Source organism: Drosophila ficusphila, unplaced genomic scaffold (assembly GCF_018152265.1).
Source record: "Drosophila ficusphila isolate 14025-0441.05 unplaced genomic scaffold, ASM1815226v1 contig_791, whole genome shotgun sequence".
NCBI classification, from domain to species: Eukaryota; Metazoa; Arthropoda; class Insecta; order Diptera; family Drosophilidae; genus Drosophila; species Drosophila ficusphila.
In genome coordinates, this window is record NW_025064737.1 from 7,484,095 (window position 1) to 7,499,033 (window position 14,939).

Consider the following 14,939-nt stretch of genomic DNA (forward strand, 5'->3'; position numbering starts at 1 on the left):
GCGGCAATAACGAATCGGCACGGCCCATGGCCTAAAAACAGCCTCCAGGCCAAAAGTTTTTGCAATCGGATTAATTTATTAAATTAAAATCGAAATGAAAATCGCAATGACTTGTAGATAGTGTTTTTACAAGCACTTCACTTTTCGATAGGTATTGATTGAGAATGTTTTTCTGGAAACTTTTTTATTCAAGCCTTCAATAAATTTCAATAAATTCTACTCGATTAATTTTAACGTGTTAAAATAAAATCAGGATGACGTGATGATTGCCTTTTTATGATTCTCTGAAATTAGCATTTCCAGTGAAGCCAGGTGATACTAAATACAGAAATTAGTAGGTATATAAAGTAGTCAGCTTTTCTATGGCTGTAATAAATCAATAGACTATAATTTCAATTAAAAAAATTTTAGTGATTATTTTAAAGTTAATTTTTTTTGGCAAGTGTAAGACATCTCTGTTTTCCTTCTTTCTGCTCATCGTCAGTGGGTTTTAATTGTTAAAAAATTAGCCCGTGCTGGACATTGTCGTTAGCTAAATGGCGCGAGGAGATGGACTACTCGACGGATCCAAGGATTAGCCATCTTTTGAGTGGCACTCCAGCTCCTGGCCGAAGGAGCCACTTGATTTACGTTTATGGCGTGTGCGGGCAAGCGTTAAGTTGTGGAAATGCGAAAAGGCGAGGCGAAGGCAAATAAAGTCAGCTGGCGATGACGACAGCCTGGCAAGACGGAGTGAATACTCTAATAGGAAATAAGGAATGGCAATGGGCAAATGCCAATGCGAAAATGCAGTCAATTGAAATGCAAGCTCCAAGAGGATGTGAAGTCGCACGCAAGTTCAAGTCAAAAGCGACTACGAGGAGAGAAAAGAAAAACTACAGCCGGGCAAATTGGCTATGCAAACTGTGCAAAATGGCTGCTTCAGCGAGCAGCGACAAACAAGAGGGCAAAACGAGCTGGAGCGGGAAATCTAGAAGAGGGTCGGTATTGGCAAGAGTCCCCCTTGAAGTATTGACAACATTGTCAAAGGGGCGGAAACGAGGGCCAAGCAGCGAACATTTCTTTTGGGTCGAATCGAAAAACTGTGTTCGCCGCCTGTAGTTGCACTTTAGATTTATTGATTGTCTCAGTGCGTTGCCGTCCTTGGCGTGTCCGAATGTGTCCTGCAGTCCTTCGCAGTCCTGGCTTATTGCTGTTGAAAAACTTGCACAAGCACCGACAACAATGCTGATGATGACAGCAGCCACTACCAACTCTCAGCACATTTTTTTTTGTATCCTGCTGAACGTGTAGTCCTCGAACGGAACGCACTTTTTTTGTATACACACAGCAAACATATATTTCTCATCGCATTAAAAAGATTCCTTCTCGTAAACCTATAATGCGAAATTGCGGGAAATTGTGTATTTATTGGCCCATTTCTTTAAAATATAACCAGCTGGAAGTGAAAACTTATCTTGTTATATAATAATACTATTTTAAGTTGGCAGTTTACTTATTTAATACCTACAACATTTAATTTTGATCATTATTATATATTCATTTTACAGCTCATTTGTTTGTTTGTCCGAAAATTTCGAGGTCAATAGTTCATTTAATTTTCAGTATTTCAGTTTTTCCAAGTGTTGTACTTACACACACATTGTGTTTTTGTATACTTGTGAGCTTGACTCAACTTTTTTTGTTCTGCGTTCTTTTTTCAAGCTGGCGCGCAAAACTTTCTGCAGTGCAATGCGGATTGAAATTCTTTTGTGTTTACAGCGGAATTTCTTCTTTATTTTCTTTCATTACATATTATTTGCGATTGCTGGCAGCTATTGGTGGTCATAAAGCCCCAAGCCAGTTGATTTACCTTTTAAAGCGTTGATCATACGCCACGTGGACGAGCAAAGAAAAGTGAAGGGATTTAATATTTTTAATTAAGCTCATTTTAGCCGTTTTTCCATGTTTACATTTCAATAAATTTCCACTCGGTATCCGCCAGCCCTTTCATCATTTCCCCCCGGCTTTTTTCTGGCTTTGCAATCGTCCTTCGTCCTTCTTCTATGCCACTTGTCATCATCAACACTTTTAGCTGTTGCTTTTGCTTTTGCTGCTGTTGGTAGCTCGTGCTCCTCCTGCTCGACTAACGAATTTGGTGGCGCATAATGAGTTTTTGTTTCCGTCAGCTTAAGTTCCTCAATGCAGAGGAAGCAGCAGCAGCAGCAGCAGCAGCAGTAGGAGCTGAAGCTAAAGCGGCAACAACAATTACCATTGCCATTTAATTAAAAATTGCAGAATAATTATTTTTCTTTTTCGCCTTGCTCCTTGCTACTTGTTTTGCTTGGCTTTTCTCTCTCTGCTTTCGCACGCTCGTTCTTCGGCGAGCGCGTGGAAAAACTTTTAAATAAACAAAGGCGCCCTCTGCAATTTGAAAATCAGCAAATTAGCACAAATGCAGCTTGCGGATGGATTGAGGGGATTGGGGGATTGCAGGATTGCAGGATAGTGGGATTGAAGGAAGCATCCAAGGTGCATGGAAATGGAAATGGTTGAAAGGAGGGAAAACAGACCAGCGGACTGGAGGGGAAATGCAGCGACAAAGTGAAGTTTTCAATTACATTAAATCCGCTGCACAAAGTTATCGTCACGCACAGTTGACAATTTATTTGTTCGCCCACTAGTTTCCTGCTTGGCTAACACGTTCTTGGCCCGCACAAATGTCAGTTTAAGAGCTTTGTTCAAATGCGTTAATAAAATATTGTTCCCCAGTTTTTCCTGCCGGTCGGCCCAACATCATTATCACAGTGCGCAAAACTTTCGGCCCGCTGTTGCTACAGGTGTTTCCTGAGCTACGTGCACACACGTGCCCACGTCGCGTATGCGCAACTTTTCGGCCTACCGACAAAAGTTTTTGGCCAACTTTGGCTTTAATGCCACCGAAACTCGTTTGGCCCAGAACACAAAACTCAACTGTGGTTCGGGGCGGTGCGATTACAGTTCGCTTCGGTTCCGTGTGAAACGCTGACAAATGCTGTCAATATATCAACTGAAAACCGTAAATGATGAGACCATTTATAATGCTGCTGCAAGAGCAGCCGAAACGAAGTTTATTTTGTGCAACTGCAGTTTCTACACGAAAAAAAAAATGTTTGCCTATTCAATCCTGTGTTAATCCACTATTGATTATATATTTCACGGTAAAATTTTGATCAGAATAAATATATGATATGATATATGATCCCAAGAATTGTTATACATATCAAGAAGAGATTTTAAAATTATTTTAGTTTTTTAAACATGTTGATTTCTGGTTATTTTATTAATAAATAGAACAATGAAAAATTTTAAACTTTATAAACGTTACAAACAGTTAACCTTTAAAATGCTAAGATATTTTTAAGAGCTTCTCAGAACTATATTTCTACTTTATTAATATGTATTGAACTATCTTTAACAGTTAGCTAACAAATCGTGATGGTAAATACATAACTGCCTTAATCAAGTTGTCACAACTAGGAATTACCAAGTTCCCAAAAACATTTGTTTGAGTGCAGTTTGCGTGCAGGCTCTGTGGCAGGCAATAAGTTGAAAACCGAGACAGCCGGGCTGGCAGCAGCGTCAGCATTCAGGAATCCAGCTTAAGTAGCTGTTGGTGGCTCTACTCATCTCCTCGGAACCGCTGCTCGCTGCTCCGGTTCTGCCGCTCGTCTCAACCTGCCACTTGATGTATATTTCGGCAACATTATACCCGGCGCTTAATACTTTATGCTTATTTTGTTGCCACAACCCGGAAATTCCCGGGAAAGGACGACGTGGAACGTGGGGAGGCTGGCAAATTTGTATTCTGCTTTGGCAGCAGGATAAAGTTGTCTAGCTCAGCCTGTTTCTGCTGCAACTTCGCCTGCGGCTTATGATAAACTGGTCTGCACTTAAGCTGCATCCGCATGCGAGTCCAGCTCCAGCTCGAGCCCCAGCTATGTGCTCGTATTTACAGTTTGCTCCCCGGCAATTCAATTTGCCTGCCTGCATGTGAGTGTAAGCAGCTTAAAACTTAAATAAATTTCGTTTGGGCCCGAGCTTCTTTCCCCAGATATCCTCGTGTAAAAAGTACGTAAAGAATTTTTTATAAATTGCTGCTCGATTTCTTAACCGGCTACTGCAGTTCGCCAGTGGGAGGAAGCTTAAGTTGACCAACTGATGTCGGGTACAGATTTCCGATGCCAGTCTATAGCAAAAAGATGACTTCACTGGACAAAAATTGTCATATGAAATTAAAATGTACGACAGTTTTATTGGCATTTTTTGACACCAACGTGGTCGTATATTTAAATATGTCGTCTCGTTTGAACAATATTGTTGTCATTAATCTTTTAATGATGTATGAAAAAACCTAAGCCTTTGTACTAAATAGTTTGAAAAATGTGAAAGCCAGAAAAGTAATTTCTGGGTTCCAGGTATTTCAAAGTATGCCAGTTTTTAGTTTTAGTTTTTTGAAATATATTATTACGACATTGCTAATTTCGTATTACATAAAAATGCGAGTTTTCTCGAGGAGGAAAACAAATATCTCTATTTTGAGTGCTCCAAATCCACACTATATACCAAATATCCCTATCCATATATCCCTATATCCCAAACCTCAAGAATTAGATATTTAAAAAGAGCGTTCTTAAGTCGAACGTGATTTGTAGCATTCCAATACTTGAGGGATTTTCCGAAAGTGTAGAATTATGCATTTTCCGGGAGCGCTGAGTAAGGATTGAGGTGGGCAACAAGCAGTGGCAGTAACAACGGGACAAAAGCTTTTCATTATGCACGCCACTCGCCGGCGAACAACACGAACAGCAACTGAAAAGGGCAAAGCAGCTCAGGCAATCCCTTCTCAACATCAACATCAGAAACCCAACCCCAACCTGCTGCTCCTCCTCCTGTCAAGTGCACTTTTTCGAATGCCTTTCATCAAAACACTTAATTTGGTCGGGTAGAACCAAGAGCAGAAAGTATGAGACGATTTAATTCCGCCAGCTTTAATAAAATGCAATTGCTACTACCGGAAAATCTGCCACACAATTTAGCCTCAAAAAAGTTTTTGCTGGCAGGTGGAAGAAGCCCTTTGTGCGGTGCGGTAATCTAATACTTTTACTTCATTTAACGTTATGAAATTTCATGCACTTTGCATTTTTCACATAAATGCTCCGGAAAAACGAACCCGGGTCGCAAAATCAACGATAGAAGGCAGCATCATGCAAAAATATTTTCGGCCAGGCAGAAAGGGCTAAATGCATTTTTCAGTAAATCAGCCTAATGCACTCAATGACCCCACTATCAAGCCAGAAAATATGGCCGAAAGCAACAAGCCCGGCTAAAAGGATACAGAAATATGGAGAAAAGAGAGATACAAAGCAAAGGATGTTACGTCGTAAATTTAATCTGCCAAGCGATAGTTGAGGTAACTTGGTTAACTTAATGCTCCATAATCTGCAACAAAAGCCTTGAGTCAAGTTCAAGAAACCCAATGAATGGAAAAATTAAGCTTGCTAAGTGATGGCAGATAGGGTTTAATTTAATAGGGACCATGTGGAAGCACGCAATCAATACATCCTGTAGATGTCGATAAAGAACAATTAAGCTTGGGCAAAGTTCTTTTATAAGCGGCAGTCAAAAATCAGTAAAAGGTCATGCATAAATAACGTTCAATATAAATTCTTTTTATTGCTTTTAAGAAGTATTGGAATAAAAGTGAGCAAACAAATCACTGTTTGTTATTAGCTTTGAGAATTATTTATAGAGAAATGTGGCTGCACAATAGTCAGCTCTTTCAATTGTATAAGTCAGAATAGCTGAACAAATATGGCATTTTAAACAAGCATTAAAAATTCACATGTGGTCTTAGTCTTTGGCATTGGAATCGGATTTAGTTTATTTTAAAGATGAAAGGGCGGTTATAATAATTATTTTCGGTGTAAAAGATTTCACGTAACCTGCCTTTAATGACCGCGATGCCTTGGTTACTTTTTAATTAGGGGAGAGTGGGGCATTGTCGTCCCTTTTTTTTAATTGCGTAATTTGTTGATAAAATAACTTATTTTTATCATGTAATATACATGGTTGGATTCGGAAAAGATCTGGCTATAAAATGCAGTAAGTATTTCGGACATCCTCTCACTTGTTTATTAATACGAAACTGTTATCTGAAAGAAGGCAAAATTGGAAAATTGAAAAATCGTGGGGCAAAGTCGTCACCCCCCTGGGGCAAAGTCGTCACATAGAATAATGAATGCAAATATAGGTATCCATGTGCACAAAACTATTTCAACTTGTCAAACACACATTTATTGATATTCATACATATAAAAAAGTAGAACACAATACCTATTTTTTGCAAAAATTTGACACATTCAGATCTAAGTGAAGGATAGAAAGCAAAAATCAGAATTTCTTAAAGATTTTTCTTTGGGCGACCTCTTTTTTAGAATTTTATTTTTTTTGAAGAACATTTTAGAGAAATTATATTTTATATTTAATACTTTACATAAACAATCACAAAACAATAATAAATTGATACGAGTTTGTATTTCAGTCTGAGATAATACAGTGACGACTTTGCCCCACCCGTTGAGTGACGACAATGCCCCACGCGACATTTTTTGATAAAAACATGAATAACAAATCGAAACTCGAATCAGGTGTTACACAACCTACCATCTCGTGTTCGCCAAACATTTCTCATCAATAATAACTCACCTTTATACTTCTTTAATCAAAAATGTACTTGGAAGAAAAAAAAGTTCTGCGCCGGAGAAAAATTACTTTTGAGGCTCCGAAACACTTTCTGATGAATAAATAATTACACATAACCTATAATTCTACCAAACTCCGTCGGTAATGTAGGAATAGTGCAATACACTTACGCTAAAAAAATTGGGTTGGTAGCCCTTATATTTTTTAAGATAATAGCGAGTGACGACTTTGCCCCACTGACGACATTACCCCACTCTCCCCTACTCGTTCATTGGGACCTTTGACATGACATTCGACACTGCTGACATCACCTTTGTCGCCCATTTGAGCAAGTCCATTTAGCCCACACCGATAACCGTCTAACCTGCACCCTTTTCTTTTGTTGCAGCTGAGCGAGGACATCGGCTACGTGCTCTACTCGGCACTGGGCTCCTTCTACATCCCCAGCTGCATTATGGTCTTTGTGTACATACGAATTTACTTTGCCGCCAAGGCGCGGGCGAGGAGAGGCATTAAAAAGCATCCCCGCAAAACAAACAACGAACAGGTGAGTGAGTGAGTACGAGAGTGAGTGAATCACTGGGGACGTCATTTAGTTATTATTTATGATTTTTGGCCCGGCCAAATGTGCATATAGTACTACATGTCCCCGCTGCCTAATGAACTCTGACGAAAGCTCTCCCCAATTGCACATCGGGCGGTTAATGCGGTTGGCCGCAAAATGTGTCAGGCATGGAAATTGGAATTTTTACGATTCAATGGACAAATGTAATTCTTCTAACCGAGTGCGGCATATGCGGCGTATGTGTAATATTTGTTCACCTTTCCCTGGGATTTTTGGGCAAAAGTAATTGTGCATTACCCCAGGAAGCTGCAAATTGAGCACACATGCTTCGCTTCAATTTTCCATCAACAACTTGTGGGCTACGTGTCGTATGGAATCCCATTCCTTTTGCCGAGCCATCAGGCATTGCAGCTTGCGAACGTTGCAATTTTGGCCGCTGCACCAGTTGGCCACGTTAGCAGGGGCATTATGCAGGGCCATTCAAACCAATGGCATTTGCTGACTCCACACACCCGCTCTTAACGGCCTTTGTTGGAAAATTATCGCTGCAAATTTAATCGAAGCTCCGCCCCAAAATCCACTGATTGAGTGAAAAGTCTCTAATGATCGTCAATTACCTGCCGCAACGAGTGCCAATGTGCTTGCCGACCAATTTATACGCAATTTGCATTTTCAATTAACTGTATGCGCAATGCACACGGCCGAGAAAAAAAAAATGAAAATGCAGCGAGTGTGGTTGGAAACATTGCCGTCTGGACAGTGCTGGCAATATCAACGACACTTCTCGACCATTTTGTGCAAACAAATTCAAGAGCAGCGGCCCAAACGAGCGATTAACGGACACGGAAAACGGGGAGCTGCGGAGGGGCGTTGGCAGTGGGAAAACAAGCAGAGAAAGAGGAGGAAAAACAGAAAGCAGGGAAAACAGCGGGGAGATTCTCACACATATGCTGACAGCGCGATTTGCTTCAAGCATTGTTCTTATACCCATTACGAGGGTATGACAGCTGGGAAGATAAAAGTTTCAGATAAAAGTCTTTAAGAAATAACGAAATAAATTACATTTAAAGGTAACAATTTCCCACGCTATTTTTTGACAAAAAAAAAGCCCAAAAACTAAGTAATACTTTCAGTGTGCTTAATAATTATGCTAAAATATATGTAATGTAGTTCATCAAGATGAACATTTTTAAATAATTATGCAAGAAAATTTAAGTCTAGATAACTGCTTGTACCTATTCGCTATTTTGAATCAAGAATACCTTGTTTCCTTCATTTAATCACTGTGTGGAGACAACAATTCAAAATATTTACACCTAAGGATATGAAAGTAATTTTTGTGTTTAAAATATGCAATAAGAAATTTCGTTTAATTCAAGGGTATTTATGTTCTCGATGCACGTCCCTCTTTTATTTTATTTTCGTTTTCGGTGGGGCGCTCTGTGTCTCTGTTAATTGCCCGGGGTAATTGTTGCTGCTTTCCGAGCATTGAATATGCAGAGCCCCCGGCTTTGCCCCTTTGCCCACGATCCATTCCACGGCAACAGCCAGCGCTCCATGTTTGTGTAATCCGCGCGCTCGGACGCGTTTCTACTGCCAGTTGGCTTAAACAGGATTTTCGAAATGGAAAACTGCTGTAGCAAGTGTTGGGCCATCTGTCCCTGTTCTCGATGCTAGCTGCACTTGCACGGCTGGCAGATCCGCAACCTAATTTGCAATGCCTGAGCATGTGCGACTGTTTATCACACAGAAACACTTTAAAAATCATGAGATCTGAATGCTCAGGAAAAATAACAAAAATAAAAATCGTTCCCTAATGAAGAAAAATTTAAATAAGAATATTTAAAACTTATAAAAATGTATAAAATTATTTAAAATATATTAATTTATTCCAACAATTAAAAATTCATGTTAGTTGGTGAATATAAAAAATAAGGATTATTTTATGAATAAATTATTAATTATTCTTAACCTTAAAAATGATGTTTAAATTTCTTTCTGAATTAAAGTTTCTTCATCCTTGACATTTTCGCTGCAGGTAACGAGCTTCACCACCGCCAAGAAAACAATACCGATGCCCTCCTCCAGCGGCGCGGCCGCGTTGCAGCTGCACCAGCAGCGGCAGATAGCCACCATCGAGACACCACCGAACAGCGCCACGATGCCGATGCAGATACCCACGGTGACCATGGACCTGGCCTCGGACATCTCCACCTCGGAGGCCGGGGAGCTGGAGGCGGTGGCCGCGCAAACGGTGCTGGCCTACGCCAATCCCAACGGATCCGGCACGAATGCGGTCACTGTGGTGAGCAGCGGGAATGGAGGTGGCGGCGGCGCCACCTGTGCCACGCCCAGTTCGCCCAAGGAAACGTTGCAGGTGAGCACGATAGCCACCGGGCGGGTGGGCCTCAATGTGCCCGTGCCGCCGTCTATGGGCAGCAACAACTCCATCAACGCGCTGAACAACAACAACGGCAGCGTGGCCCTGGATGGCGGGGCACCACCACCCACCAGTGGTGGCAACGGAAGTACAGGAGCGGCTCCGGGTGGCTTGCAAGCCTCCGGGAATGAGCTGCGCGTCTCGCCGATCGCCGGACGGTGTCGAGCTCTTTCCGTGGGCGTGGACACGGACATGGTGAGTGAATTCGATCCATCCAGCAGCGATTCGGGCGTGGTCAGTCGCTGTGCCGTGGTCAAGCCGCTCAAGTTTCGCCTTTGCCAGCCGATCTTCGGGCGCAAGTCCAGCAATCAGCAGCGTCGCAACGAGGCCAAAACGGCGGCCAAGAACCAACATCCCGCCGCCTCGGCGACGACGGCTGGGAAAAATCAGCTTCAGCTTCAACAGCAGCAGCAGCAGGTGGTGAAGGCGGAACTGGAGCCGGCCATTCCGAAGACCCCAAAGCCACGGGATCCCGAGAAGGAGAAGCGGCGGATTGCGCGCAAGAAGGAGAAGCGGGCCACGTTGATCCTGGGCCTGATCATGGGCAGCTTCATCGCCTGCTGGCTGCCGTTTTTCTTCCTGTACATCCTGGTGCCGGCCTGTAGCAGCCACTGCAACATACCGGAGTCGGCGTTCGCCGTCGCCTTCTGGCTGGGCTACATGAACTCGGCCCTCAATCCGGCCATCTACACCATCTTCAACAAGGACTTCCGACGCGCCTTCCGGCGCATCCTGTTCAAGTGATGTTTGGCCTACGTGTGCTGTTACAGGTGCGTTTACGCCAGCATCGAGAAGGCAACCGAACGTGCCATGGGCAGCACACCCATGGGCTATGGTCATGGCATGTATCAGCACTACAGGCGTTAGATTTGCTTCGTTTTGGCAGAGCCACCAGTCCCGAAATCCCAAAGCCTTCCATCCCAGAGCTGCAGAACTATCGATCTATTGTTTCTTTATTCCGATACGATGGCCTTTAAAGTCTCTTTCGTTTGAAAAATTAAAGGAAAAATATATAAAATCCATCTTAAAATTATTTGTAAAGTAATTTTTTAGGAACTTTAACTTTATTATTTAAACTGTGGTTCTTAACTTTCAAATTAACGCATTTTTAGCCTACGCATTTAGCATATTGTTTCTGCTATCAAAGGTATTGAGTAAGCTCTATAGTTTTTTATTTAAAGAAATGGTTCTGACTTTCACTGTTAAAATTTTTTTGTTCGAAAATATCTATCGGATTGACAATCGATAGTTTGGCAGCTCTACCCCCTCCCATTAGCTTACTCCTTTCCCATTCTTTTTTTGCATTTTTTGTTTGAAAAAAAAAAAGTAACGAACATTGTAGCTCATTTCAAAAGCAATGAACGGCTGTGAATTTGATGGAATCTCTCAATTTCAATTTACGCATTTTGGTTTCGTTTCGTTTGGTTTCTCGAGCACCCTTGAACCCAAAGACCCCAATCCCAGAGGCCCCAGAATCCTGGCAACCCGTCAACCCGAACCCGCCGCAGTCTTCCAAACACTTTTCACACTCGACGAGCTCATAGAAATGCATGAGCTGTGCAAACAAGAATTTGAGCTGGGCAAACATCTATTATGCTCCCTGAATGGATGTGTCCGCCTGCGACGTCTATGGCCATTCAACTTGAAATAATTTCGCAAATTTCCATTTGCGGCTGCATTGCATTGCCAATGCCGAACATCAGTGCAGTGTGCAAATGTGTCAAGAGTCAGGTGGCCCGAAATCCCTTTCGGAGCACCAGACCACCATTGTTGTGCGTTGGCAATCAAAATTGGGGTCAACAAGTGTGTATGTGTGTGTGTGTGTGTGCGTTGCAGTCGTCGAACGTTGGCAGCACATTAATTTAATTCCTTTTTAATATTTCGGCAAACCTCTTATCCACTCCTTCGACGAGAGAATCTCTTCTCAGATGTGGGGCGCCTGCAATTGCGAGGCTGCATTTGGCTGGCGGCCAAATCAATAATTCCATGTGCACATAAATGCAACTATAATCCAGCACAACAGCCGCACAAATTGGTGTAACAAAGTGAGCACACAGCTATGGAAACAGAAAGAGCGACAGATTCCACCAGCCAGCCGCAGTTTTATTCATTCACTCGAAGATATTTCACTCAGCGCCACAGAAAGTGCAAGCCCCAAAAAAAATAAACCAAATGTATGGGAACCAATGCCTAATGGGCGCAGACCGATGCAAATGCAGATGCTTGGCTTTTACACTTAAAAAAAAGAATGCTTTTCAGACAGCGTATTTTTTTTGTGGCTAAACAAATATTTTTGGAAGGCTAGGTGTTTTTTAGTATCATCAAGATTTTAATAAGAGATTTATACATATTTTTGAAAGAAAAAAATAATTTTACCAAAAAGAGGGCAAAAAGTTAAGCATTTTTTATTGGTTTGACAAGAGTTGTATGTTTTATTATACCAATTTAAAGGATTGAAAAAAATATGTTTTGTATTCCAATTACCATTTTAGTAAATTGAATTGCAGTTTTTATCAGTAAAATGTAACACATTTTTGGTATAGTAGAGTAATACAAAAAAAAGAATACAAATTCAATTGAAAAACATTTTTTTTTGTTGTGTACCCATTCCCTTTCAACCTTTTTTCCCACCATTTCCCACTTTAGTTTTTGGCTATGCATCAGCAAATGCATGCGCCTGGCCGAGTGGAATAGACATCCCGTCACCCAGTCAGTCATTCCGTCAGTCAGTCATTGCGTCAGTCAGCCAGTCAGTCATCCAGTCAGTCGAACGGACTGACAGTCGTCACTGGAACGCTACAATGACACCAAGTTAGATGAAGATGGAGACAGAAGAGCTGGAAGGGAAAGGGGCCGACAGACAGACTCTGTTTTTGGCATGTGGCCCAGAATGGCTCTCCATTTCGTTTGCCTGGTTGGACTTGTTTTGCTAGCCAAAGCCAAAAAATGGCAAGGAAAAAATATATAGTACGGCCCACAGAACCCCCACACACAAAAACAAGGAGCGTCAGGCTGACAGTCTATGCATAAATTTTACGTGCAATTTATTTTACTTCCTGTGTGATGGCTCTGTGCCTCATATTTTCTGGACACTTTGTGGCAAGGTGCAACTAAAACTGCGAGCCACTTGTAACCTCCATCGTCGGAAAGTCCGAGCAAATTGTAATCTGCTCAGAGCAATCTTAAATCTCCCATATTCCATCTAGAATCACCTTGTACCATCTAAAGCGCCCTAAATTTATGAAAGCTTTTAGCTTTGCTCGACCTTTCCACACATGCCGGCCAGATCCCCAGATTGATCAGATTTATAGCACTGGCAGTGAGCAAAGTGCTTGCCGAAGACCTCTTAAAATTGTTTAAGAACGCATAAATAATGTGACCGAGATCGGTTGTGTGCAGGGAAGTGTTTCATTTGAATAAATGGAAGTCGACGAAAGAACTTTGATGGTGTCGAAAGACAAACACCGAAGGCTTTCGGTGCCTGCATTTTTTATGGATCACACAGCATCCTGCCGAACGTTTTGGCATTGTCAGCAATGTGTGTACAACAACTGCACTCAAATGACAATTTGAACAACGACTGAAAGTCCAACAATAACAGCTACAACAACAAGCTAAATGGCAGAACAAAAAAAGGACCGTCGAGCACAAAGCGAAATCGAAAACAATTGAAATCGACAGCGAGGGAAAATGCGAATGGTGGAGGTGGTGCAGGAAAAGTGGTGCAAGAGAAGTGGTGCGAGGAGGGTGGTGCAGCAGGTGCTGCAGCAGGCACATTAAAATGCGCGACGTACACAGAAAGTAAAAAAAATCAGGCTTTCAACGCAACTTTTCATAAAAACAAAATTTTCAAGTATCCGAAAAACATCCATCATAATATGAATTTTTTTCAACCACAGAAATAACTTTCCATAAAAAAAATCAAGAATCCCGAAAACATTCGTCATAATATGAACATTTTTAAACCACAGAAACAATTGCCGTTTTTTAAAATTTATGATTTCTCTGAGCTTTGATTGTTAACAATTATTTGATTGTTTATTATCCAGAATTTGTATGGGTCTTAAAAAAAAACTGATTTAACAAAACCAAACCGTCGCTCTAAAACTTTAGTTGGTCCCCTTCAGGAAAATAAAGGGGTAAACTTTTTGGAAAAATGTTTATTTCTCTCAATGCAAGCACAAATATACCCCATACACACACAGCACTTAACTGCACTTAGGTGCGACAGCCAGATGAGTGTCGAACGGCATTCCACGGATGGCATTGTTTTGCCTGGCACACTGAAAGTCATTTTCACTTAAAGCGTAAAAAGCTGCCAGGCGTTTTAGAACACCCGGCGTATACGCAACGCCGTCCTTTGTGTCCCTTTTTTGGGGGAGCTACTTTTGCGGTCTTTACTAAGGCCCATTAATAAAATTGCAATTAACGTCACAATTAGCAATCACCATAAATAACTTCCTCGACAACCGTCTAAAATTTATCATTGCAAAGTAGAATACAAAAAAAATACAAACAAAAGGAAAAAAAATGAGATGAAAAACATTTTGAATAATGCAGAGCTATTTACATTAATTCCCATAATTTAATTATGAGATTTGGTTTGGAATGCAAATTTTTTGCCTTGTTTGCCTCAATTGTTTTAAGTCAACAAGGGAGTTGCCCGAAAACAAGCAAATAACAAAATTTAGCGTAAAATATTTACAATAATTACATAAAAACATTTTAGATTACTGCACTCTTATTGTTTCATTATTTTTTGTAACATTTTAATTCCAACCGAAAGGGGCCGAAAGTTCGCTCGGGAAATTTAATTATTTATAGCGCAAAATGTGTAAATTAGAATTTGCATTTCTGTCAACATCTATTTCGACGCCATAAGCCAATTTAATGCCTGATTAACTCGGCAAATTGCAGGCGAATTTATAGTAAATCGGATAGTCAGGCAAAGGTTTTTCAAATTAATTTTTGTGTGCAGCTGCAGAGTTTTTTTTAATGTTTTGCAACTGTTGGTAAATATTTTAATGCATTTTTCGGCAATTACTATCTATCATGCAGACAAAGGCTTATTTATGCGTACCAAACGGCCAAGCGCGCGACTCATAATTACGAATGCTTTCAGAAAAAGCAAATAAATAACACTTAAACACAAATGAGTGCGAATAAAAGCATCAAAGCCATCAATAAAACGGCATTCACTTTCGTTTATGA

General features: G+C 41.1%; 1 protein-coding gene across 1 annotated transcript in view; it reads left to right on the plus strand.

Moving 5' to 3' along the window:
- LOC108088015 (alpha-2A adrenergic receptor) overlaps positions 1–11,703 on the plus strand; it is a 48,948-nt gene extending 37,245 nt beyond the window's left edge. Inside the window, exons 2-3 of the mRNA XM_017185626.2 lie at positions 7,112–7,270; positions 9,327–11,703. Of these exons, the coding sequence (XP_017041115.1) occupies positions 7,112–7,270; positions 9,327–10,472 (1,305 nt within the window). The 3' untranslated portion in view covers positions 10,473–11,703. The remainder of the gene's footprint in view (positions 1–7,111; positions 7,271–9,326) is intronic.
- The last annotated feature ends 3,236 nt before the right edge of the window (positions 11,704–14,939 follow it).